The sequence below is a fragment of the Kogia breviceps genome, chromosome 2 (assembly GCF_026419965.1).
Source record: "Kogia breviceps isolate mKogBre1 chromosome 2, mKogBre1 haplotype 1, whole genome shotgun sequence".
NCBI lineage: Eukaryota > Metazoa > Chordata > Mammalia > Artiodactyla > Physeteridae > Kogia > Kogia breviceps.
Window position 1 is genome coordinate 32,828,645 of NC_081311.1, and position 23,445 is coordinate 32,852,089.

A 23,445-nucleotide genomic window follows, 5' to 3' on the forward strand; every position below is an offset into this window, starting at 1 on the left:
AGGTGGTCATTCACAAGTGCCTCTGCTTCTCGCCGTCAGCCTACCTACCAGTGAGTTCTGGAGAGCTGGGTTTTGCAGCCCTTCCTGGTCTCAACGAGGCCCAACCCTCCATACTCTGCACTGCCCCTTTCCATGAGGCTCACCGGAGCCCTGCCTTCTCTTGCTCTCTTCTTCTTCCCAGTGTGCCAGCCTGTGAGGAGAGTTGGTACTTCTGGGAGGGACACTTGGTTGTTCTGATTTTGAGACCCGCTTCAGCCAGGCTCCTGAGGGGTTGGTTCTTTGCCCAGGGTGGCCAGTGAGGGTCAGAGCTGAGTGCCCTCTGGAAGAGTCACCTTCCTCCTGGAAGTCCCCAGCTGCAGAGTTGGCTTCCCAGGAGTCTTTCCTGAGCTGAAAGTTCCCTCCTGAACACACTCAGCCCCCAAGCTTCCTCCCTATTTGGGTGGTTCTTTAGAGAAATTGGCAATTTACAAGCACAGGATATTAGGAAAATAATTCTTTTATGCTAGAAGGATATTGTCCCTACCAGCAATTTCCCCCTTTGCTTGGAGTACCTGTGCAGTTTGGAAGTTATGAGTCATATACTCTGTATTAAGTTCCAGTCTTAGTCCAACTGACAGATGACTTGGGGCCCAACCCTAGAGGATGACGGTTTTTCAAAACACGAGAGACCACAACTCTACTCTGAGTAAATGGGTGCAAAACCCTTCAGTTAAGAGGAAAAGTCAGTCCATTCCAGCCCAAAGTAGAACATAGACAGACATTGCAGGGCTCACCTCACTGCATGCCCTCAAGTCACAGAGGTCACAGAGAAGGACTTGAAGCCCAGGATCACTGAGTTGCCCTGAGGTGGCAGCTCCCTGCTCTTCAGGCTTCATCCCTTCCATCCTATGTTCTTACCTGCCAAGCCAGTGGCTTCCATTCTCAAGGCTACCTCATGGTTCTAGTTGGCAGCTGGTGCTCCAGCCATCATGCCTACTTCCAGGAAGGAAGAACAGGGGAAGGGCTTTTTGGGGAATCCCCCTTTCAGATGAACCAGCTTTCTTTTTCCCAGAAGTCCCACATGACTATTCCACTTATATTTTGACCAGAATTTAGTCACATGGCCCCATCTAGTTGCAAGAGAGTCTGAGAATTATAGTTTTTCTCGCCTGGGCTGGATGGCTGGATATCTTCTTGCTCCAAAGAAAATTAAAATTTTGCTAAAAAGGAAAAGGGAGATAATAGATCTTGTGGTCTCTCCCTTATCTCTTAATATGCACTTGCATTAAATTTTCACTGAATGGAACAGCATAAGTTCCAATCCAGACATCTACCACATGCAGAAGGCTCTCAAGTGAGGGAGCTCAAATACCTGTTTTCATTTGAGATGAAATGGTCAAAGCTCAGGGCAGTGGCTGGTGCATGGTAAAGGCACCCCGTGAGGGTCACTATCATTCGAGAAGGCCTGTGGTTCATGAAGCAGCACTGCACCACCAGCACTGGTGTCCAGGATCTGCCCGAGACCCACCACGAGACCCCCAGCAAGTGGCTCATCTCTCTAAGCCCTACTCCATCTGCCCACATCCGGTGAGGCTAATAATGGCTACTTCACGGGTAGTTTAAAGCCTTAAGGGAAACAGTGCGTGTAATGTGCCAGGCACACAGTCAATGAGGCCCCCGAGGGAGGTCTGGCTGCAGCAGGGCTTGGTGATAAATCTCCAGACTCAATGTGGGTCTTCTTAATTGGGGTGAAATTCAGCCTCTGGACTAGGAGAAAGGGTCCTGGGTTCCTCACACTTCCTCCTGCTCTGGATCAAATTCTAAAAATTGCAGGGAGAAGGAGGCTTTATTTTTTTTTTCACTGTGGGGACATATACCTAACACAAAATTTACCATCTTAACCATTTTTTTTTTTTTTGGTGTTTATTTATTTATTTTGCGATACGCGGGCCTCTCACTGTCGCGGCCTCCCGCTGCGGAGCACAGGCTCCGGACACGCAGGCTCAGCGGCCATGGCTCACGGGCCTAGCCGCTTCTCGGCATATGGGATCTTCCCGGACCGGGGCACGAACCCGCGTCCCCTGCATTGGCAGGCGGACTCTCAACCACTGCGCCACCAGGGAAGCCCCATCTTAACCATTTTTAAGCATACGATTCCATGGTACCGAGGACATTCATACTGCTGTGCTGCCATCTTCACCGTCCATCCACAGAACTCTTCATCTTGCAAAACCGAAACTCTGCACCCGCTCCTCATGGCTCCCTCCTCCCCAGCCCATGGAAACCACCATTCCACTTTCTGTTTCCATAAATTTGACTATTCTGTGTATTTCATGAGTGGAATCATGCAGTATTTGTCCTTCTGTACTTGGCTTATTTCATTTAGCATAATGTCCTCAAGGTTCACCCATGCTGTAGCATGTGTCAGCATTTCCCTTCTTTTTAAGGCAGAATAATATTCTGTGGTATGTATACACCACATCTTGTTTATTCATTCATCTGTCCCAGCCATCATGGACTGAGAAACACAGTGGGGGACCCCAGGTTCTGAGATAAGAAAGCTGGAGACTTGCTCAGGAAGTATCTAGGCTCATTTTTGGCTGGTTCCCAGGCTTCCAGGAAGATCCTCCGATGGTCTGCAGTCAGATCATGGAGGACCACCAGGTGCAAGGTTAAGGACCATGAATTTGATTCTATACGTAATGTAGTCACAGAGGGTTGTTGAGCATTGAAGTGGATAATAAAAAGGCTGTGCTTTACTCCATTCACTTTTTTCCCCAAAGCTTTGAGATGCAAGGTTCATTGGAAGGAGAGCTATTTGAAAATTTTTGTAGTAGCCCACAGTCTGAAGGGAGCTATTTCTGCTGTAAGCTAGTGGAGAGGGAAGGAAGAAGGGAAATTTCTTTTGCATTTGCAGTGTTGGCTGAATAGGTGAGAGAAGAAAATGGAGCCAGCAGGTGGCGCTGCAGAGCTCAACAAGCTGCAGTGAGGCGGGCTTTATCGGGGAGCCCAGCAGAGAGCGGTGTCACTGTCCAGGGCTTGCTGTTTTTTTAAATTGTAGTCTAGTTGATGTACAGTATTACTAAGTTTCAGGTGTACAACATAGTGATTTAACAGATTAGGTTCTTTGTTTCAAGTTACTGTAAAATATGGGCTGTATTTGTTGTGCCTTACCGTATATCCTTGTCGCTTATGATTTTGTACACGGTAGTTTGTACCTCTTAATCTCCTGCCCTTATCTTGCCCCCCGCCTTCTCTCTCCCCACTGGTAACCACTAGTGTGCTCTCCATATGTGAGAGTCCCTTTCTGTTTTGTTCTATTCATTTGTTTTATTGTTTAGATTCCACACATAGGTGATAGCATAGAGCATTTGTCTTTCTCTGCCTGACTTATTTCACTAAGCAGCATCCCCTCCAGGCCCATCCGTGCTGTGGCACATGGCAAGGCTTCCTCTGGCAGAGGGCAGCAGCTCAGTGGGGTCAGGGCCAAGCCACACGAGTGCACGTCATGCTTTTCTGCCCAGACACGGCTCACATCCGCTCGCACTCCGACGGCCAAAGCAAGTCTTATGGCCAAACCCAAAGTCGAAGGGATGGGGGAGTATACTCCACCAAGAGCAAGTTTTCTTCAGCCTTAGTGCCGTTGACACTTTGGGCCAGGTAAGTCCTCGTGGTGGGCTGTCCTGTGCGTTTTATGACACTCAGCAGCATCCCCGGCCTCTACCCGCTAGATGCCAATAGCACTCCCTTGCAATTGAGACAACCAAGACTGTTGCTAGGCAACAAGATCACCGCCAGTAGAGAATCACTGACCTACTGGGAAGCATGGGAGGGTACGGATAACTGCAGATAAAATATTATACAGTCTACCACGCCTAGCCAACCCTAAATGCCCCTATGTCACACACAATCTCAACTTCTGGTTCAGAAGCGCCAGCCAACATATGGGGACTCATTTCTGAAAAGGACAAGCGAGCTAGGGCCCTCATTTGTCAGCCTCAGGATTGCCCAGCATGGCTGCAGATAGGGGATGACCCTCTCTCCCCACCCCGTCACCTGACACAAAAAGCCATTATTCACTCTTATTCAGTGGTTCTCCAAGTGTGGTTCCTGGACCAGCGGCGGCACCTGAGGACTTGTTAAAAATGCAAAGCCTTGGGCCCCACCTCAGGCCTGCTTAACCAGAAACTCTAGGAGTGGGCCCAGCGATCTGGGTTTTAATGACCCTGCCAGGTGATTCTGATGCACAACAGCATTTGAGAACAGCTGTTTTAGTCTAAAGAAGTGGATTTTAACCTGGAGTATAGAACAGGATCCTGGGGCCCCTGCACCTGGAGATGCTCCTTCAGCAGGTCTGGGGTAGAGCCTGGTCTGTGAATTTTATGAAATCTCTCCTGGTGACCAGGATGTTCACAGATGCCCATTCAGAACCATCAGTGTAGAGACTTCTCCAGCTTCCTGAGCCAAACCATGCTGGACTAAGAGATGGACCATCATGCACTTGTCATGGCATTTCATCATCTATTTCTTGTGTATTTATTGAGCCTCTATTATTTGTTAAGCCCGTGGTAGGCTCTGTGGAGTATTGAAAGATATATGAAATAGGGTTCTGGTGCTCCAGTAATTTGCAGTCCAGACAGAGAGACATGTGTAAATAGCTGACAAACCTAACAATGCTTGCTAGGTCACATCACAGTAAAAAAAAAAAAAAAAAAATGTGACGTGGAAACAAAGCCAGCCAAATATATAGCAATAACAGTAATTTTAGTAGCTTACCATTAATAGCTACCATAACACAGGGCTCTACACAGGTGATGAACTGGGCTGTAGGCAGTTCAGCACCCAGCAACTTAGGAGCTTTGTTTTGTACACAGAAAGCTGACTGTAGGAAGGCTGCTGCTGACTCTGCCCTGTAGCAGGTGGTTTTTATCCGGCTGCTGTAGCACACTCTACTATAACGATTTTGTTCTCTTTGTAATGTGGGTTTCTTTTGGCATCTGACTACACTGCCTTTCGAATGTCAGACATTTTTATTTATTTTTTTCTATCTGTATAAAGCATTTTTAATTTTTAAGTCCCATATCAGTGTTTGCATGTATTTAATCAGCATGTAATTTGTGTTTTGAGGGCTGACCATGTGCCAGGGAGGGCTTTATGTGTCTTTTAAAATCTTTTTGTCCCACTGTGAAGGGGAAATGATCTCCTGTTTTATAGAAAAGGAAACTGCAGGGGCTTCCCTGGTGGCGCAGTGGCTGAGTCCGCCTGCCGATGCAGGGGACACGGGTTCAAGCCCTGGTCCGGGAAGACACCACATGCCGCGGAGCAACTGAGCCCGTGCGCCACAACTGCTGAGCCTGTGCTCTAGAGCCCGCGAGCCACAACTACGAAGACCCAACACAGCCAAAACTAAATTAAATAAAATATATAAATTTAAAAAAAAAAAAAAAGAAAAGGAAACTGCAGACCAGAGAAGTAACTTGCCCAGGAACACACAGCAGAGTCAAGTCTGTTTGACTCCAGTGCCCACGACCTTGCTGGAACATACATATAAAGTGAATCTGAAAGAGCTAAATGGTACTTATGCAGTTCTACACTTCCGGCCAACCCAAGTGTTTTCCTCCTTTTAGGGGATCCCAACAAGCCCTCAGGATTCAGAAGTGTTAAGGCTCCAGTCACCAAAGTGGCTGCATCGATTGGAAATGCCCAGAAGCTGCCCATGTGTGACAAGTGTGGCACCGGCATTGTGTGAGTATCTGCCTTCCAGGGCATCAGAGGCCCTGCAGGTTGGGTAAACCATGAAAATGTGGAAAGTGCTGGATGTTGCATATTTTGGGTGTGATGGAGAAAAAAATCCTGCCTGGAAAATGGAGAGGCCAGGTAGGTCCTGTGTCCCAGAGCCAGGTGGTGAAGGCTTTCCTTGGCTGTAGAACCCTTAAGGTATGAACATGTAAAATCAGAAAAAGTAGGGCTGCTCTGCTGAAGTGGGAAGGACTTCCTGAAGGCTTCAAGGGTCATGTCTTTGGACCCCAGGCATGAAAAGCCCCTTTATGACTGGAGACCAGTTACGAGGCTCTGATCTGCCACATGGGCCCCTTGGGAGGAGGCCCTGATCTGCCACATGGGCCCCTTGGGAGGAGCCCCCAAGCCTGCTGCCCCCTTCAGGTGCTTGTCACTAAAGGAGCCCCTCTCCTCCCTCCCTGCTGCAGCGGCGTGTTTGTGAAGCTGCGGGACCGTCACCGCCACCCTGAGTGTTACGTGTGCACTGACTGTGGCACCAACCTGAAACAGAAGGGCCATTTCTTTGTGGAGGATCAGATCTACTGTGAAAAGCACGCCCGGGAGCGGGTCACTCCACCCGAGGGCTACGATGTGATCACTGTGTTTCCCAAGTGAGCCAGCAGCTCAGCACTGAACGCTGGTCTCCCAACGAGCCCCTGCTGCATCTTGTCCTCTGAAAGCTCTGGCTTCTCTTATCTAGAAAGTTCTCGCTTACTTTGGTTTTATCCCTGCTCGTCAGCTAGATGACTCACGCTGGCTGTGTGATGCCTGCTTTTATAATTAACGGAAGATGGTTTTGTTCAGTGTCCCCTTACCAGCATCACTGTGTCTTCTCTTCTCCTCCATTCATCTCTGCTGCAAATGGACATCAGCCAAACTTGAACCAAACCAAATTTAATGTCTGACGATGTTTTGTTTCACCCAATAAATTAATAGACTTGAAGGCAGTGCAGTGTCTCTTTTTCATGTGACCATGTATCCTATTTCCTGTCTCAAGCCAGACGAGATTTCTGAGGCCTCTCCTCTTGTTTGGGGGTTCCCATACCTCTGAGATTTGCAGGCCTTCTCCTCCAGGTGTGAGAAAACTGGCATCTGCAAACAGTGTTTTTTTTTTTTTTTTTTTCTGGCCCCACCATGTGGCAAATGGGACCTTAGTTCCCCGAGCAGGGATTGAACCTGGGCCCTTGGCAGTGAGAGCTCACAGTCCTAACCGTTGGACCATCAGGCAATTCCCAACAGCCATGTTCTTACATTTCTTTGAAGATTGCTCCAAATTATCTTTCTCGGATGCTAATATAAGATAGTTATGTTGTGATGAAATGTTTTCTTTACATCTGGCCGTTTGGGGACTTAGAGGAAATGAATGCTTTCCAAATAATAGATGGTGAGCTTTACCAGGCTGGTTTGCTGCCATCACAACCCCTCTCCTTTGTGAAGGGAAGCAAACTCAGGACCGTGGCCAGCAGCTCTAAACCTGCAGGTTGCTCAGGGAAGTGGCAAATGCATTCTCCTCCAGGAAGAGACCTGGAACCCTGGCCGTTAAGGGGCCTTGAGTCAGAGATCTTAGGTTACCGTATGTCATCTCTTGCTGACCAACCGCTAAAGGAGTCATTTGCTCAAACAGTAGCACCCCCATTGCTCTAGAGACTGATTTGTTAAGAGAGATGGACAGGTCACTCCACCAACCCTTCTTCCTCTGAAACAGCAAATCATCTACCCTTAAGTAGTATCCATCACCGCGGGCAATAGCTGATGTCCTTTACTGATGAAGGGACTAGTTTTCTAATAGTAAGGATTCTAGTTAGATGGTAGTGCTGGGATTTATTTCACTTTGCAGATCTCTGAAACTTGGACACACTGCAGACAGTTTAGACACAAGCAGTTCTAATCTATAAGACTGAAGAAAAACTTTCAGGCAGAAAATAACTTCATGTTAAAGCTCTTGATTTTTCTTTCTATCTTTTCCTTCCTTTCTCTTTCTATTAATCCTTTAAATTCTTTCTGTTTCTAAGTTTGTAAAAGGCAAGGTGGCTGAAACTTCGTAATGTGGGCAAATCAACATAAAATGAAAGCTCTCTGAACCACAGCAAGTTTGATGCATTTACAAATACAGTAACAACTGTGACTTGGGTTTATTGACTGGAGGGGGATGAATGGGTAATATATACATTCTTCGAACTTTCTCCAGTCCTTTCCCTCAGATAACGTGCCAAATGTCTGATGCTTTTCTCGTTCAACGACAGTATTAGTTCTTAGGAGTGGATCTTACATACAGGGTGCCTCCCTTCCTGTGGAGGCCAGATACTGGGAGTGTCAAGTGACCACAATGGCTGTTTTCCATGGCCTCCAAGGCTAATTTGTTTCCCGACAAAATGAAACAGGATGTCAGCCTTACTGTCCTCAGTGCAAGTTGTGTTTTGTGGCCAAGAACTCCTCCTTTCCTCCAGCCTTTAGTTTATATTGATAGAGTTATTTCCTGCCAAGAGCAATTTAAGATTTGACCTATTTCTTGTCCTTCCTGCGTACCATGTTCATCTGATTTTATTTCTTCTGTTCACGCTTACCCTAAAATGAAGGCAAAATGGAAGAAATGTACTGGAATATCTCTGATCTGACTTTCATCATTCTTTAATTACTAAGCTTTTGGACAACTTCCTAGAGAGGAAAAACAGCCAGAGTCACAGGCTTTTTTTTTTTTTTTAATAAAGAAGATGCTGGGGGTAGGAATTTATTTATTTATTTATTTATTTTTGCTGTGTTGTGTCTTCGTTTCTGGGCTTCATTTCAAGGGCTTTCTCTAGTTGTGGCAAGCGGGGGCCACTCTTCATCGCGGTGCACGGGCCTCTCACTATCACGGCCTCTCTTGTTGCGGAGCACAGGCTCCAGACGCGCAGGCTCAGTAGTTGTGGCGCACGGGCCTAGTTGCTCTGCGGCATGTTGGATCCTCCCAGACCAGGGCTCGAACCCGTGTCCCCTGCATTAGCAGGAGATTCTCAACCACTGCGCCACCAGGGAAGCGCAAGTCACAGACTTTGAGGAAGTGATTCCCTCTGACTTGGAACGCTCTTCTTCCACTTCTTGATTTAGTTAACATCAGTGGTCTTTCAGGGCGAAGCCCCAGTGTCCCTCCTCTAGACAGTCTTCTCTGCTGGCCCAGCACACCTAGGATCTGTTGTGCTCCTGTATCCAGGGCACGGCTCCTGGGCATGCATCACATAAGACACTAGTCATAGTCTCCTGAAAGCAATGAAGCCCCCATAAGAGCTGTTCCTCTATCTGTATCAGCTTCATCTACTCAGCGCTGAGCAGGGAGATAGTCCACAAATGTTTGGTGAATGAAACTGTAAATGGAGGCTTCATCGTTGTCCAAAGAAGTACAATGAAAGCAACACATGTAATTTAAAACTTTCTAATAGCCACATGGAAAAAGGTAAAATAAATAAATCAGTTTTAATAATATATTGTATTTAGTGCCATATATCCAAAGTGTTATCATTTTAATCTATGCCATTCGCCACGTGTCAAATTCTCAATAGGCATGTGTAGCTACCGGCTACCTTACTGGACCACACAACCTGCACCTACCTTAAAACAAGACGTCTTGGATTTCTGCTTCGCTTCTAGATACCATGCTCTTCTTCCTTGTTCCCACGTGTCCACCAAATCTCTTCTAATTGCCTTGCACTCTGGCTTCTCAATTCTGCCCGTCCTCCAGTAGGACAGCTATTTTGAAAGCATCCCGATGATTTCTCCAGCCAAAACCTATGTTGACTTAAGGAAAAATGCACAACATGAGAATTGTGAGTTTGAGTTTGATTCGGGGTCTTACTGAGGACTCCCGCCCGGGAGACAGCCACTCAGTAGCTCTGAGGAACTGCTCTGAAGAGATGGGCGAGGAGCCAGGACATACATGACTTTTTTTGGGCTGGGAAATACGCGTAGTCAGGCATGCATCTTGGTAAAAAGATCACTGCTAATCACAAAGAACAGACGTCTCAAGTTAATGATTTTAGGTTTTTCTATGTATGGAAAGATGCAAGAATCTGGGTTCCTTGAAATTCTTCCTGAGATATGCATCTAATTATCTAGGAGCCTGTTTATCCAAAGCAGAGGGCCTCATCCTGTTTTTCATGAATTCACCTCAAGGTGCACTGTTGGTGGCTGACTTCAGTGGGTTGTGATTTAACCCACTTGTATAACTGGGTGATGACTGATACTTGTGGTTCTTTTTTGTTCACTTCCCACTTTCGGTCATAAATTTGACAAAGGTTTGGGAGGGATTTCATGACCAATTTGTCCCATGGAGCTGGGAAGACTCATTCCTAGGTCAGGTGAGGATTTTGCTGATAGGCTATTAGTGTGCTATTCTGAATTAGGCCTTGTTATCCTAAAGAGTCTCTGGATCATCTGTCTTACTAGCCTATTATGATCCAGGAAATGTTTCTCCCTTATTGCTTTTTCCCATATTTAGAGTTACATTATTACAATTAATTTTATGGAGAGCTATATATATGTGACCAATTGCCTCAAGACATTTAGCCATTGTTAATTTTGTCAGAGACCTGGTTACACATTGGGTAATACAAGAAACAACAATCCTACAAAATATGGTATGAATAATATAGCACGAGTAGCATTAATAAGGCTATAGTACAGCAATGAGAGACACAAAGCATAAACAATTTAAAAACAACAAAGAACAAATTAGAACAATGATTAGCATAACTGGTTGCAATCTGGATCACAATACACTACCAAATCCAGAGGGAAGCCAGCTGAAAAAGCCAAATTCTGGATGGATCAGGTAGAAAAAGATAAATGCTTCATCTTTGTTTACATAGGTATACTTTAGTCAGGAGGGAGTAAAAAGAGGAAAGAAAGGGAGGAAGGGAGGGAGGGAGGAAGGAAGGGAGAGAGGGAGGGAGGGAGGAAGGAAGGAAGGAAGAAAAAAGGAAAAGAAAGAAAGACAAGAAGGAAGAAAGGAAGAAAGACAGGAAGAAAGAAAAGGAAGGAAGGAAAGGAAAGAAAGGAAGGAAGGGAAAGAAAGAAAGAGAACAGGAAGGAAGGAAGGAAGAAGGAAAAGAAAGAGATTCCACCTAAGAAGAAAAACTTAAATTGATAATTAATTTTGCAACAGCAAAAATGGAAACTGGACCTCAATGGAAAGGTAGCTTTAATGTGCTAAAAGGATATAATAACAAACCTAAGAATTGTATACAAGCAAAAATACCTTTTGAAAAAAATGAAAACATTTACAGAAAAACAGCAACAGATTTGTCATTAGTATAACGAACTAAAGGGTAATAGTAAAAAATATTTTTCAAGAAGAAGCGGGGAAATCCCAGATAAAAGAGTGGAGAAGCAGGAACAAAATTAAATGTGTGGGTAACTCCAAATAAATAAAAAATGTATAAAACAGTGATCATATGTGATAGAATTTAAATATTGATGCATATTATACGTAGTCATAGTTAGCATAAGAGGAAAGGTTTCCTCATATCTGGAAAACAAATATTAAAAGCCAGTACTATTTCAGACAAAAAGTCATAAAACTTATAAATCATATTCATCAGTTCATTTGGTCCCATGTAATTAATTCTTATTGATCTTGATCTCTTGTTAGAAGTTTATGAAGCCATCAGGTTTTCCGTTAGAATTCTGTAATTTCTTACCCAGTTTGGTGGTATGATCTAAAAGTTATGAGAAAGCTATGTTTCTAGAAAATCCTTTCTATGAACCTTCTTGAAGATCTTAATTTTTGTATAAGCATCAGAGTAATATAAATGTCAAAGACTTTAAATGGCATGGTTAAAGACCTGATTACAATGCAATTGACAAAGAAATTTGGTTATTTATGCAATATATAACATCTTAAGTAAAATTATGACATAACATTATACCAGGACATATCCAATTTTAGGAATTTCACATAATTTCTAGAACATTTCTATTAATAACATTTACCCATATAACCTAAGAAAGTTTATTACTCATTTGACAATGCTTCCCATGTAACTCAACATACCAAATAAGCCTAATTAATCTCTCTCTTTGAGATGTTTCAGGGAACTTCTGAAGCATCCCCGATTTAGCTAGAGGTCAAAAGAACTTCATTTAGAATTTGATTTAGGGAAGTTTGTCAAAGATATCAGCAGATTTTAAAACACTTGGTCAGATAGGATTGTAGGTCACTATGAAACAATACTTATTTACTCAGCCAATGAGACAAAAAGATTTCAAAGGCAAATACAGAAAGTTGCAACAGATTACCTAAAAGGTTAGAAGAACTTTACAATCTGTTATCAAACGTTGATTAATATTCCAAGAAAACTTTGCCCTCTTAACAGAAAGAGAAAAACAAATCCTACTTTTACACCACCTTGCTTTTACTATTAAAACTCATTCACTTTTTCAGTCTTAGCCAGTCCTGACCACACACAAAATTCCTCTCTAAAGATTTCTGTTTTTCTCACAAACCTTCTACAATTTTCTATTTCCATATTAGTTCATTCCTTATTTTCTTTTCCATTTAGAAATAACCAGGGACTTCCCTGGTGGTCCAGAGGTTAAGCCCCTGCCCTCCCAATGCAGAGGGCCTGGGTTCGATCCCTGGTCAGGGAACTAGATCCCACATGCATGCTGCAACTAAGAGCCAGCATGCCACAACTAAAGATTCCGAATGCCACAAGGAAGATCCAGCACACAGCAACGAAGATCTGGCGTGCCGCAAGGAAGACCCCGCTCAGCCAAAACAAAAAAATAAAGAAAGAACCAGCTTCAGGGCAAATTCACTTTCTTTTCTCTTAACAAAATGCATTTCCATTCTTTGTTTCTTTAAAAAACAAAAACAACTTCCTTACATAAGATGTTTTCCTTATTAATTTTAGTAGTTTTAATTACATATACTAATCAGAATGGTTAACCTTGTAAACAAAGAATGTTGTCCACCATTCCAGTTCTACAAGGATCAAGTCATTAGCCACTGCAGTTGCTGACCTACAAGTACACCCTGAAAGGAATTCAGGATTAAGCATTCTGTGTTTTGGATATGTGGGCCCCTAGATAGTTAAGGTGCATATCTAAGGAAGAATTTTAAGGACCCCAGAGTCTTGCATTTTCCCATATATAAGCACTAAAATCATTAACTCAATTTCTTTTTTTTATCAGCAGGTATTTTTTTTTACCAAAATATATGTTTGACTACATGTATTTCCCAGCCAAAAAATTCATATATATATTGGCTCCTCTTTTACCTCTTTGAGGGGGTTCCGCAGAGCTATCTGAGAGGCTGTCTTCCAGGCTACGGTCTTCAGTAAGACATTGACTAATGCTCAGCTCATGGCTCTTACATTGTGAGGTTTTTTTTTTTCAGTTGAAAACCTTTAAAAACCTTAATTTCTAGTGAAAACTAAGAAGCAATTATGAACTATCTTTTACATTAGCTTTCTGTAGAATGGTAAACATAAATGCTATTCATAATTTCTAAAAAATCATGTGCTTTCTCATAGAAAATTTTTCAGTGCAGCATCAAACATTTATTTTTTTAAATAAATTTATTTATCTTTCTATCTATCTGTAGCTGCGTTGGGTCTTCGTTGCTGCACGTGGGCTCTCTCTAGTTGTGGCGAGCAGGGGCTACTCTTCATTGCGATGCGTGGGCTTTTCATTGCGGTGGCTTCTCTCGTTGTGGAGCATAGGCTCTAGGTGCACGGGCTTCAGTAGTTGTGGCTCGTGGGCTCTAGAGCACACGCTCAGTAGCTGTGGCACACGGGCTTAGTTGCTCCGCGGCATGTGGGATCTTCCCGGACCAGGGCTCGAACCCGTATCCCCTGCATTGGCAGGCAGATTCTTAACCACTGCGCCACCAGGGAAGCCCCATTATATGAGTTCTTGAAGGAAGGCTCTGTCCTTATCATGTTGGTATCAGACTCAAAGCAGGAATAAAACCCCATAGAATAAAGGAAGGGGAGTCCATGACTCAGCACACACATTACAGGTGTGGAGATCCAATATTCAAGATATAGGATCATGACTGGAGGAAGAGCAGGGTGCACTGGAATCATTACAGGGTATTTTGCCACATTCCCAATGCTTCCCTGACCCTGTGGTTATTTGGCAGAACGTTCTGACATCCTTTATCTAGAGCAAATGTCCTATTCTTATGGTTCATTAGCTCCTTTAAAATGTCCTGCCTTCTCTTCTTTTCTCTGCCCCCTTTGAAGTACCTCCAATATCATTTCTGTTATTATAATGTTGCTGCCACCATGGTATGAGTGTAAGAGAATATGAGGAAGCAGATTTTTCCCTCTGCCAAAACTGCCCCCCCCCCCAAGAAGTCTGCTTTCCTCCTTCACAGCACTAGTTGTACTGGATAACAATGACCTATTTACTTATTTTCTTCCCTAACTGAAAAGTGAGGCCCTTTTGTGCCCATCCAGAGCTCAGCCTGGGGAGTGAGGGATATCACATAGGAAATATTCAGTGAAGTCGTGGAGTTATGTACCTTTCTCACGGTACAGGTGAGGAAAGTCTTAATGAGTTTTACTTTCTGAGGAGCTCTTGTATATTTCAGTGATGTGTCTAGGGGAAGAATTTCATCAATTCATATTCTAGTCTTCTCAGTTTGGAAGAACTGGGTCAACTCTAAGCCTCAGTGATCTGGCCCAATAATGATGCATCACGAGGCAGGGGAAGCACATAGACACTGGGATTGGTGCTTCTGATCATGGACAAAGAGCAAGCCTGCCAGCCCCAGAGTGGACACCATGTAAGTTGTATCTGATCTCAGAAAGGTATCTTCTTCCATGAAACACGGAAGGAAATACATTTCTGCTGCCTGTCGCTTTTCTCAAAGTTGCCACTCTCATCCAGGAAGTGGGCAGGGTCCAACACCTCTGGGTTGGGGAATTCTTTGTCATCATTCAGCACAGAAGTCAGAGATGTAAATATGGTTGTGCCCTGGAATGTGTTATGAAGAAGTCATGGAGCTGAAAGAAATGTTGTAATTCAGTCCATAGATGAGGAAACCTAGGTCCAAAGAAGAGCAGAGGCATTTCAAGCCAGACAGACAAAGCAATAAACAGTAACGAGTTTAAGGCCAGTGGCAGCAATCTTGTTAAAGTGGCCTCCCATAGCATCTGAAGTACTGAGTACATGGGGGCTTGGCTACCAGACCTTCTGAATCCATTCTGCTTTCATCAAGTTTGGACACTGGTGTCTGTACCCATCTGCTGCTCTACTTCATTACTTCAGTTTTCATTCACCTCACATGTGACTTAAAATGAAAGTCTCTGTTGGCACTTGAAATGTCCAGAGTATCCATTCCCAGGGCTTTTGTAAATAGAAGTCTGATCTAATTAAAAAGGACCTCTTCTGAGATCACGAGAAGAAGTACAATAACAATTATGGAGTATTTATCACTTTCCCTTAATTTAAAAATATGGGGGAGATCTTCACTATGGATTGATCCTAGCTTAAAAACACAGAAGGGGTGATAAAAATAGAAAAAAATATCATTTTGCAACAGTTCGGCTTAGGACCATCAATAAATGCTAACGAACACTGTTGGGTGAATGCTTTGGGTGTAGGATATTCACAAGGTCTTAGAGTACCATGCCATAAATTTTTATTAATTATGTATGAAATAATGGAACCTCTTCCATGTAGACATCTGGGAGATACCACTTTATTTAGTGAGAAGGTTGACATAACCAATAATGGGGTAAGTGATATTATGTGCCCTCACCTCCCCAATGAGATTCAGTGGGACATGCATATTACCTAAGTACTTCTCTCACCAAAATCATAACTGGAATCGAATATCTAGAAAACAATCAAACATTTTACATGACTACTAGCCTGGACCCCAAAAAGGTAAATGTACTGAAAAGAAATAAAGAAACAAAGAGAACTGTTCTTGATTACAGGAGACCAAAGGGAAAAGATAACCAAATGATATGCTTCTTCCTTCACTGGAGACTGAATTGCAAAGAGAAAAGGCTATAAAAGATATTGTAGGAAAGTTGGAAAAATTTAAATATAGGTTGTGTATTAGACGATATTGTATCAACAATAACTCCTGAGCACAAATATTATTACTGTTATGAATGAGAAAATCTTTGTTCTTGGGACATACATACGATGTACTGAGGGACAGACAGAGTAGATTTCAACACACTTTCATAAACACACATTTAAAATACATACATTTTTGAAAGTTATTTAGATTAAAATTTTTTAAAGATCTCTTTAGATGTGGACAATTTTTAAAGTCTTTATTGAATTTGTTACAATATTGCTTCTGTTTTATGTTTTGGATTTTTGGCTGTGAGGCATGTGGGATCTTAGCTCCCCAACAAGGGACTGAACCTGCATCCCCTGCACTGAAAGGTGACGTCTTAACCACTGGACCGCCAGGGAAGTCCCTAGATTTACATTTTTTAAAATACAAAACTGGGGGAAAATTCCACCCCCAATTCTATCAGATAAAAGGTATAATCTTGTTTTTAAAATTATTCCCTTGGGCTTCCCTGGTGGCGCAGTGGTTGAGAGTCCGCCTGCCGATGCAGGGGATACGGGTTCGTGCCCCGGTCCGGGAAGATCCCACGTGCCGCGGAGTGGCTGGGCCAGTGAGCCGTGGCCGCTGCGCCTGCGCGTCCGGAGCCTGTGCTCCGCAGCGGGAGAGGCCACAACAGTGAGAGGCCCGCGTACCGCAAAAAAATAAATAAAAAAAAAAAAAAAAAAAAAATTATTCCCTTATATATTTTTTTAATTTTATTTTTTATACAGCAGGTCCTTATTAGTTATCCATATTATACATATTAGTGTATACATGTCAATCCCAATCTCCTAATTCATCCCCCCCACCCTTCCCACCCCACGCTTTCCCGCCTTGGTGTCCATATGTTTGTTCTTTACATCTGTGTCTCTGTTTCTGCCTTGCAAACCAGTTCATCTGTACCATTTTTCTAGATTCCACATATATGTGTTAATATACGATAATTGTTTTTCTCTTTCTGACTTACTTCACTCTGTATGACAGTCTCTAGGTCCATCCATGTCTCTGCAAATGACCCAATTTCATTCCTTTTTATGGCCGAGTAATGTTCCATTTTATGTATGTACCACATCTTCATTATCTATTCATCTGTCAATGTGCATTTAGGTTGCTTCCATGACCTGGCTATTGTAAGTAGTGCTGCAATGAACACTGGGGTGCATGTCTTTTTCAATTATGGTTTTCTCTGGGTATATGCCCAGTAATGGGATTGCTGGGTCATATGGTAATTCTATTTTCAGTTTTTTAAGGAACTTCCATACTGTTCTCCATAGTAGCTGTATCCATTTACATTGCCACCAACAGTGCAAGAGGGTTCCCTTTTCTCCACACCCTCTCCAGAATTTGTTGTTTGTAGATTTTCTGATGATGCCCCTTCTAACTGGTATGAGGTGATACCTCATTGTAGTTTTGATTTGCATTTCTGTAATAATTAGTGATGTTGAGAAGCTTTTCATGTGTCTCTTGGCCATCTGTGTGTGTCTTCCTTGGAGAAATGTCCATTTGGATATTCTGCCCATTTTTTGATTGGGTTGTTTGTTTTTTTAATATTGAGCTGCATGAGCTGTTTATATACTTTGGAGATTAATCCTTTGTTGATTCATTTGTAAATATTTTCTCCCATTCTGAGGGTTGTCTTTTCATCTTATTTATAGTTTCCTTTGCTGTGCAAAAGCTTTTAGTTTCATTAGTTCCCATTTGTTTATTTTTGTTTTCATTTCCATTAGTCTAGGAGGTGGGTCAGGAAAGATCTTGCTGTGATTTATGTCAGAGTGTTCTTCCTATGTTTTCCTCTAAGAGTTTTATAGTGTCCAGCCTTACATTTGGTCTTTAATCCATTTTGAGTTTATTTTTTGTATGGTGTTAGGGAGTGTTCTAATTTCATTCTTTTACATGTAGCTGTCCAGTTTTCCCAGCACCACTTATTGAAGAGACTGTCTTTTCTCCATTGTATATCCTTGCCTCCTTTGTCATAGATTAGTTGACCATAGGTGCATGGGTTTATCTCTGGGCTTTCTATCCTGTTCCATTGATCTATTTTTCTGTTTTGTGCCAGTACCATACTGTCTTGATTACTGTAGCTTTATAGTATAGTCTGACATCTGGGAACCTGATTCCTCCAGCTTCGTTTTTCTTTCTCAAGATTGCTTTGGCTATATGGGGTCTTTTGTGTCTCCATACAAACTATAAAATTTCTTGTTCTAGTTCTGTGAAAAATGCCGTTGGTAATTTGACAGGGAATGCACTGAATCTGTAGGTTGCGTTGGGTAGTATAGTCATTTTCACAGTGTTGATTCTTTCAATCCAAGAACATTGTATATCTTTCCATCTGTTTGTATCGTCTTTGATTTCTTTCATCAGAGTCTTATAGTTTTCTGCATACAGGTCTTTTGCTTCCTTAGGTAGGTTTATTCCTAGGTATTTTATTCTTTTTGTTGCAATGGTAAATGGGAGTGTTTCCTTAATTTCTCTTTCTCACTTTTCAATGTTAGTGTATAGGAATGCAAGAGATTTCTGTGCATTAATTTTTGTATCCTGCTACTTTACCAATTCATTGATTAGCTCTAGTAGTTTTCTGGTGGCATCTTTAGGATTTTCTATGTATAGTATCATGTCATCTACAAACAGTGACAGCTTTACTTTTTCTTTTCCAATTTGGATTTCTTTTATTTCTTTTCCTACTCTGATTGCTGTGGCCAAAACTTCCAAAACTATGTTGAATAATAGTGGTGAGAGTGGGCACCCCTAAGGGACTTATGGGATATCAACAAGTGGATCAATATACACATTATGGGAAAAGAGAGAAAGCTTATTTGAAGAAATAATGGCAAAAACTTCCCATATCTGGGTGAAAATTTGTCACTCAGATTCTATAAGGCCAACACACACTAACTAGGATGAACTAAAGAAATCCACACTGAGATACATTATACTCAAATTGTCAAAATCAAAGACAAGGAGAGAATTTTGGTAGCAGCAAGACAAGTGACTTGTCACATACAAAAGAACAATCATAAGACTAACAACAGTCTTCTAAGCAAAAACACTGCAGGCCAGAAAGCAATTGGGGACTTCCCTGGTGGCGCAGTGGTTAAGACTCTGTGCTCCCAATGCAGGAGGCTCAGGTTCGATCCCTGATCAGGTAACTAGATCCCATGTGCATGCCGCAACTAAGAGTTCACATGCCACAACTAAGGAGCCTGTGAGCCTCGACTAAGGAGCCCACCTGCCACAACTAAGACCTGGTGCAACCAAATAAATAAAATAAATATTTTTAAAAAGAAAGCAGTGGGATGATATATTCAAAATGCAGAAAGAGGGCTTCCCTGGTGGCGCAGTGGTTGAGAATCCGCCTGCCGATGCAGGAGACACGGGTTCGTGCCCTGGTCCGGGAAGATCCCACATGCCGCGGAGCAGCTAGGCCTGTGAGCCATGGCCGCTAGGCCTGCGCGTCCGGAGCCTGTGCTCCGCAATGGGAGAGGCCACAACAGTGAGAGGCCCGCATACCGCAAAAAAAAAAAAAAAAAAAAAAAAAAAAATGCAGAAAGAAAAAAGGTGCCAACAAGGAATACTGTATCTGGCAAAACAATTCTTTAAAAATACAAGACAAATAAACACTTTCCCAAATATACAAAAGCCGAGGGAATTAATCGCCACTAGACATGTCTTACACGAAAAGCTAAAAGAATTCCATAACATTGAAACAATAGAACACTGAGCAGCAACAGAAAAGCATATGAAAGTATAAAGGTAGCTGACATAGGTAAATATATAGACAATCCAGAATACTGTCACAATGTAGAGGTGGTGAATAAACCACCATTACTTCTAGTATAGAAGTTAAAAGACAAAAGTGACAAAACTTTAGCTAGACTAAGAAGAAAAGAGAGAAGATGCAATAAATAAAATAAGAAATCAAGAAGAGATGTTAAAGCCAATACCAGCGAAATACAAAAAAAAAAAGAAGAGGCTCCTATGAACAATTATCTACCAACAAATTGGATAACCTACAAGAAATGAATACATTTCTAGAAACATACAACCTGTTAGGATTGATTCATGAAGAAACAGAAAATCTGACTAACCAATAACGATAAGGTTGTCAAATCAGTAATAAAAAATCCTAACAACAAAAAAAGTCCAGAATCAGATGGCTTCACTGTTGATTCTACAAACACTTAAGGATTGGCAAGCATTGCCAATCCTTCTCAAAATCTTTTGAACTTACATAAATCAATAAATGTGATTCACTACATTAAAAGAATGAAGAGTAAAAATCATATGATCATCTCAATAGATGCAGAAAAAACATCTGACAAAATTCAAAATTCTTTCATGATAAAAGCACTTCTATAGTACTTTACTCAACACAGTAAAAGCCATATACGACAAGCCCACAGCTAACATCATACTCACAGTTGAACAGTTGGAAGCTTTTACCCTAAGATCAGAAACAATATGATTGGGCTTCCCTGGTGGCGCAGTGGATAAGAATCTGCCTGCCAATGCAGGGGACACAGGGATCCCTGGTCCGGGAAGATCCCACATGCTGCAGAGCAACTAAGCTCGTGTGCCACAACCACCGAGCCTTCTCCCTAGAGCCCGTGAGCCACAACTACTGAAGCCTGCGTGCCTAGAACCCATGCTCCACAACAAGAGAAGCCACTGCAATGAGAGGCCCGCGCACCGCAATGAAGAGTAGCTCCCGCTTGCCACAACTAGAGAAAGCCCATGTGCTTCAACAAAGACCCAACGCAGCCAAAAATAAATAAATAAATAAATAAATAAAAATTTTTTAAAAAGAAACAATATGATTGTGACCACTCTTATCACTCCTATTAAACATAGTACTGGAAGTCCTAGCCAGAGCAATCACACAAGAAAAATAAATAAAAGGTATCCAAAGGAAAAGAAAAAAGTCAAAAAGTCTGTTTGCAGATACACAAAACCCTAAAGACTACTAAAAATTGATAGAACTAATCAATGAACTCAGTAAAGGTGCAGGATACAAAATCAATATACAAGAATCATCTGTGGGGCTTCTCTGGTGGCACAGTGGTTGAGAGTCCACCTGCTGATACAGGGGACACAGGTTCGTGCCCCGGTCCGGGAAGATCCCACAGGCCACGGAGCGGCTGGGCCCGTGAGCCATGGCCACTGGGCCTGCGCGTCCGGAGCCTGTACTCCGCAAGGGGAGAGACCACAACAGTGAGAGGCCCACGTGCCGCAAAAAAAACAAAACAAAACAAACAAACAAAAGAATCATCTGTGTTTCTATAGATTATCAACAAGATCTATGGAAAAAAAATAAGGAAATTAATCCCATTTTAAACAGCAACAATAACAACAGAATACTTAGGAATAAATTTAACCAAGGAAGGAAAAGCTCAAGACAATGTGGTAGATATATACAATGGAATACTATTCAGCCATAAAAAAGAATGAAATAATGCCATTTGCAGCAACATGGATGCAACTAGGGATTTTCATACTAACTGAAGTAAGTCAGAAAGAGAAAGACAAATACCATATGTTATCACTTATACGGGGAATCTGAAATATGGTACAAATGAACCTAACTACAAAACAGAAACAGAATCACAGACATCGAGAATAGACTTGTGGTTGCCAAGGGGGAGGGAGTGAGGGAAAGGGATGGACTGGGAGTTTGAGGTTGGTAGATGTGAACTATTACATTTAGAATGGATAAACAACAAGGTCCTAACGTATAGCACAGGGAACTATATTGAATATCCTGTGGTAAGCCATAATGGAAAAAAATATTTTAAAAGAATGCAAAAAAAAAAGAGAAAGCTCTGTACAATGTTCTCTCACATGACATTGATGAAATAAATGGAAAGATACATACTGTTCACAGATCAATCTTAGTATTGTTAATACGTCCTTATTACCCAAAGACATCTATAGATTCAATATAATTTCCACCAAAATTCTAACAGCATTTTTTACAGAAATATAAAAAACAATCCTAATATTTATATGGACAACCCCAAATACCCAAAGAAGTCCTGAGAATGAAGAAAGAAGCTGAATGCATTAAATTTTCTGTTTTCAAATTATATCACAAAGCTAAAAAAAAAATCAACACAGTAGTATACTGGCATAAAAACAGACATATAGACCAATGAACAGAATTGAAAGCCCAGAAATAAACCCACTCATATACTATCGACTAATATTTGACAAGGGAGTCAAGAATACTCATTGGAGAAAGGATAGTCTCTTCAATAAGTGGTGTTGGGAAAACTGGATGTCCACATGTAAAAGAATGAAACAGGACCCCTATCTTACAGCACTCAGAAATGTTAACTCTGAATGGATTAGATACTTAAATGTATGACCTGAAACAGTAAAACTCAAGGAAGAAAACTTAGGGAAAAGACTTCTTGACATTGGTCTTGGCAATGATTTTTTTTTTATATAACAGTAAAAGCACAAGCAATAAAAGCAAAAATAAACAAGGGGAATATATCAAACTAAAAAGCTTTTCTGCAGAGCAAGACAAAATGATCAACAAAATGAAATGGCAACCTACAAACGGAGAGAAAATATTTGCAAATCATATATCTGATAAGAGGTTAATATCAAAAAATATTTATTTAAAGAAACCATTACAACTTAATAGGAAAAAATAATCTGGTTAAAAACAGGCAGAGGAACTGAACAGACATTGTTCCAAAGACATGCAGATGGCCAACATGTACATTAAAAAACGTGTTCAAAATCACTAATCATCAGGGAAATGCAAATCAAAACGACAATGACACATCACCTCACACCTGTTAGAATGACTGTCATCAAAAAGTAAAAAGATAACAAGTGTTGGATAGGATGTGGAGAGAAAAGAACACTTGTACACTGTTGGTGTGAATGTAAACTGGTACAGCCAATCTGTAAAACAGTATGGAGGTTCCTCCACATATTAAAAATAGAACTACCGTATTATCCAGGATTCCTACTTCTGGGTATATATCTGAAGGAAATGAAAACTGGATATCAAAGACATTCCTGTGCTCTCATGTTTACTGCAGCATTATTCACAATACCCAACATGTGGAAACAACCTATCTGTCCATAACATGATGGAAGAATTGTTCACATATTGAGGTATGGAGAAGTCATTCTGGCTTATACATGATTTGGCTTAAATTTTATGCTGTTTAGAACAGCCTGTTTTGTGGCTTTAAACATGCATTGTACATCTGCTTTAACCATTAAAGAAGAGAATGCATTTATAATTAAAATGGAGTAACTGTGGTTCAGGCATTCAAAATAGGGCTGGCTGGGTGACCATGGTGGACGTGGTTTCAGACACATTCCTGCATTACTGAGAACATGAATTTTCCAAAGTGTATCAGACTCAAGGACACCACCAACCATTCTCTACAAAATATCTGCTGACAGCTGCCACCTGCAACCTATGGTCTCAAGGTCTCCCTTGTAACTATGCAACCATTTCAGACCCAAACCAATACTTCCTTAACAAGAACCCCTACTTCTTGCCACCTTCAATTATAGTTCTTGATAAACAACCTATGTAGTTTTGTGGGTTTTGCCTTTATAAATCTCCCCCATTTTGTAGTCTGGCAGAACTCAAATTCAACTGCTTC

At 41.8% G+C, this 23,445-nt stretch overlaps 1 protein-coding gene across 1 annotated transcript in view; it reads left to right on the top strand.

The window, feature by feature from the left end:
* PDLIM1 (PDZ and LIM domain 1) overlaps positions 1-6,700 on the top strand; it is a 47,868-nt gene extending 41,168 nt beyond the window's left edge. The window contains exons 6-7 of the mRNA XM_059054529.2: positions 5,607-5,724; positions 6,186-6,700. Coding sequence (XP_058910512.1) covers positions 5,607-5,724; positions 6,186-6,372 — 305 coding nt within the window. The 3' untranslated portion in view covers positions 6,373-6,700. The remainder of the gene's footprint in view (positions 1-5,606; positions 5,725-6,185) is intronic.
* Positions 6,701-23,445: the final 16,745 nt, after the last annotated feature.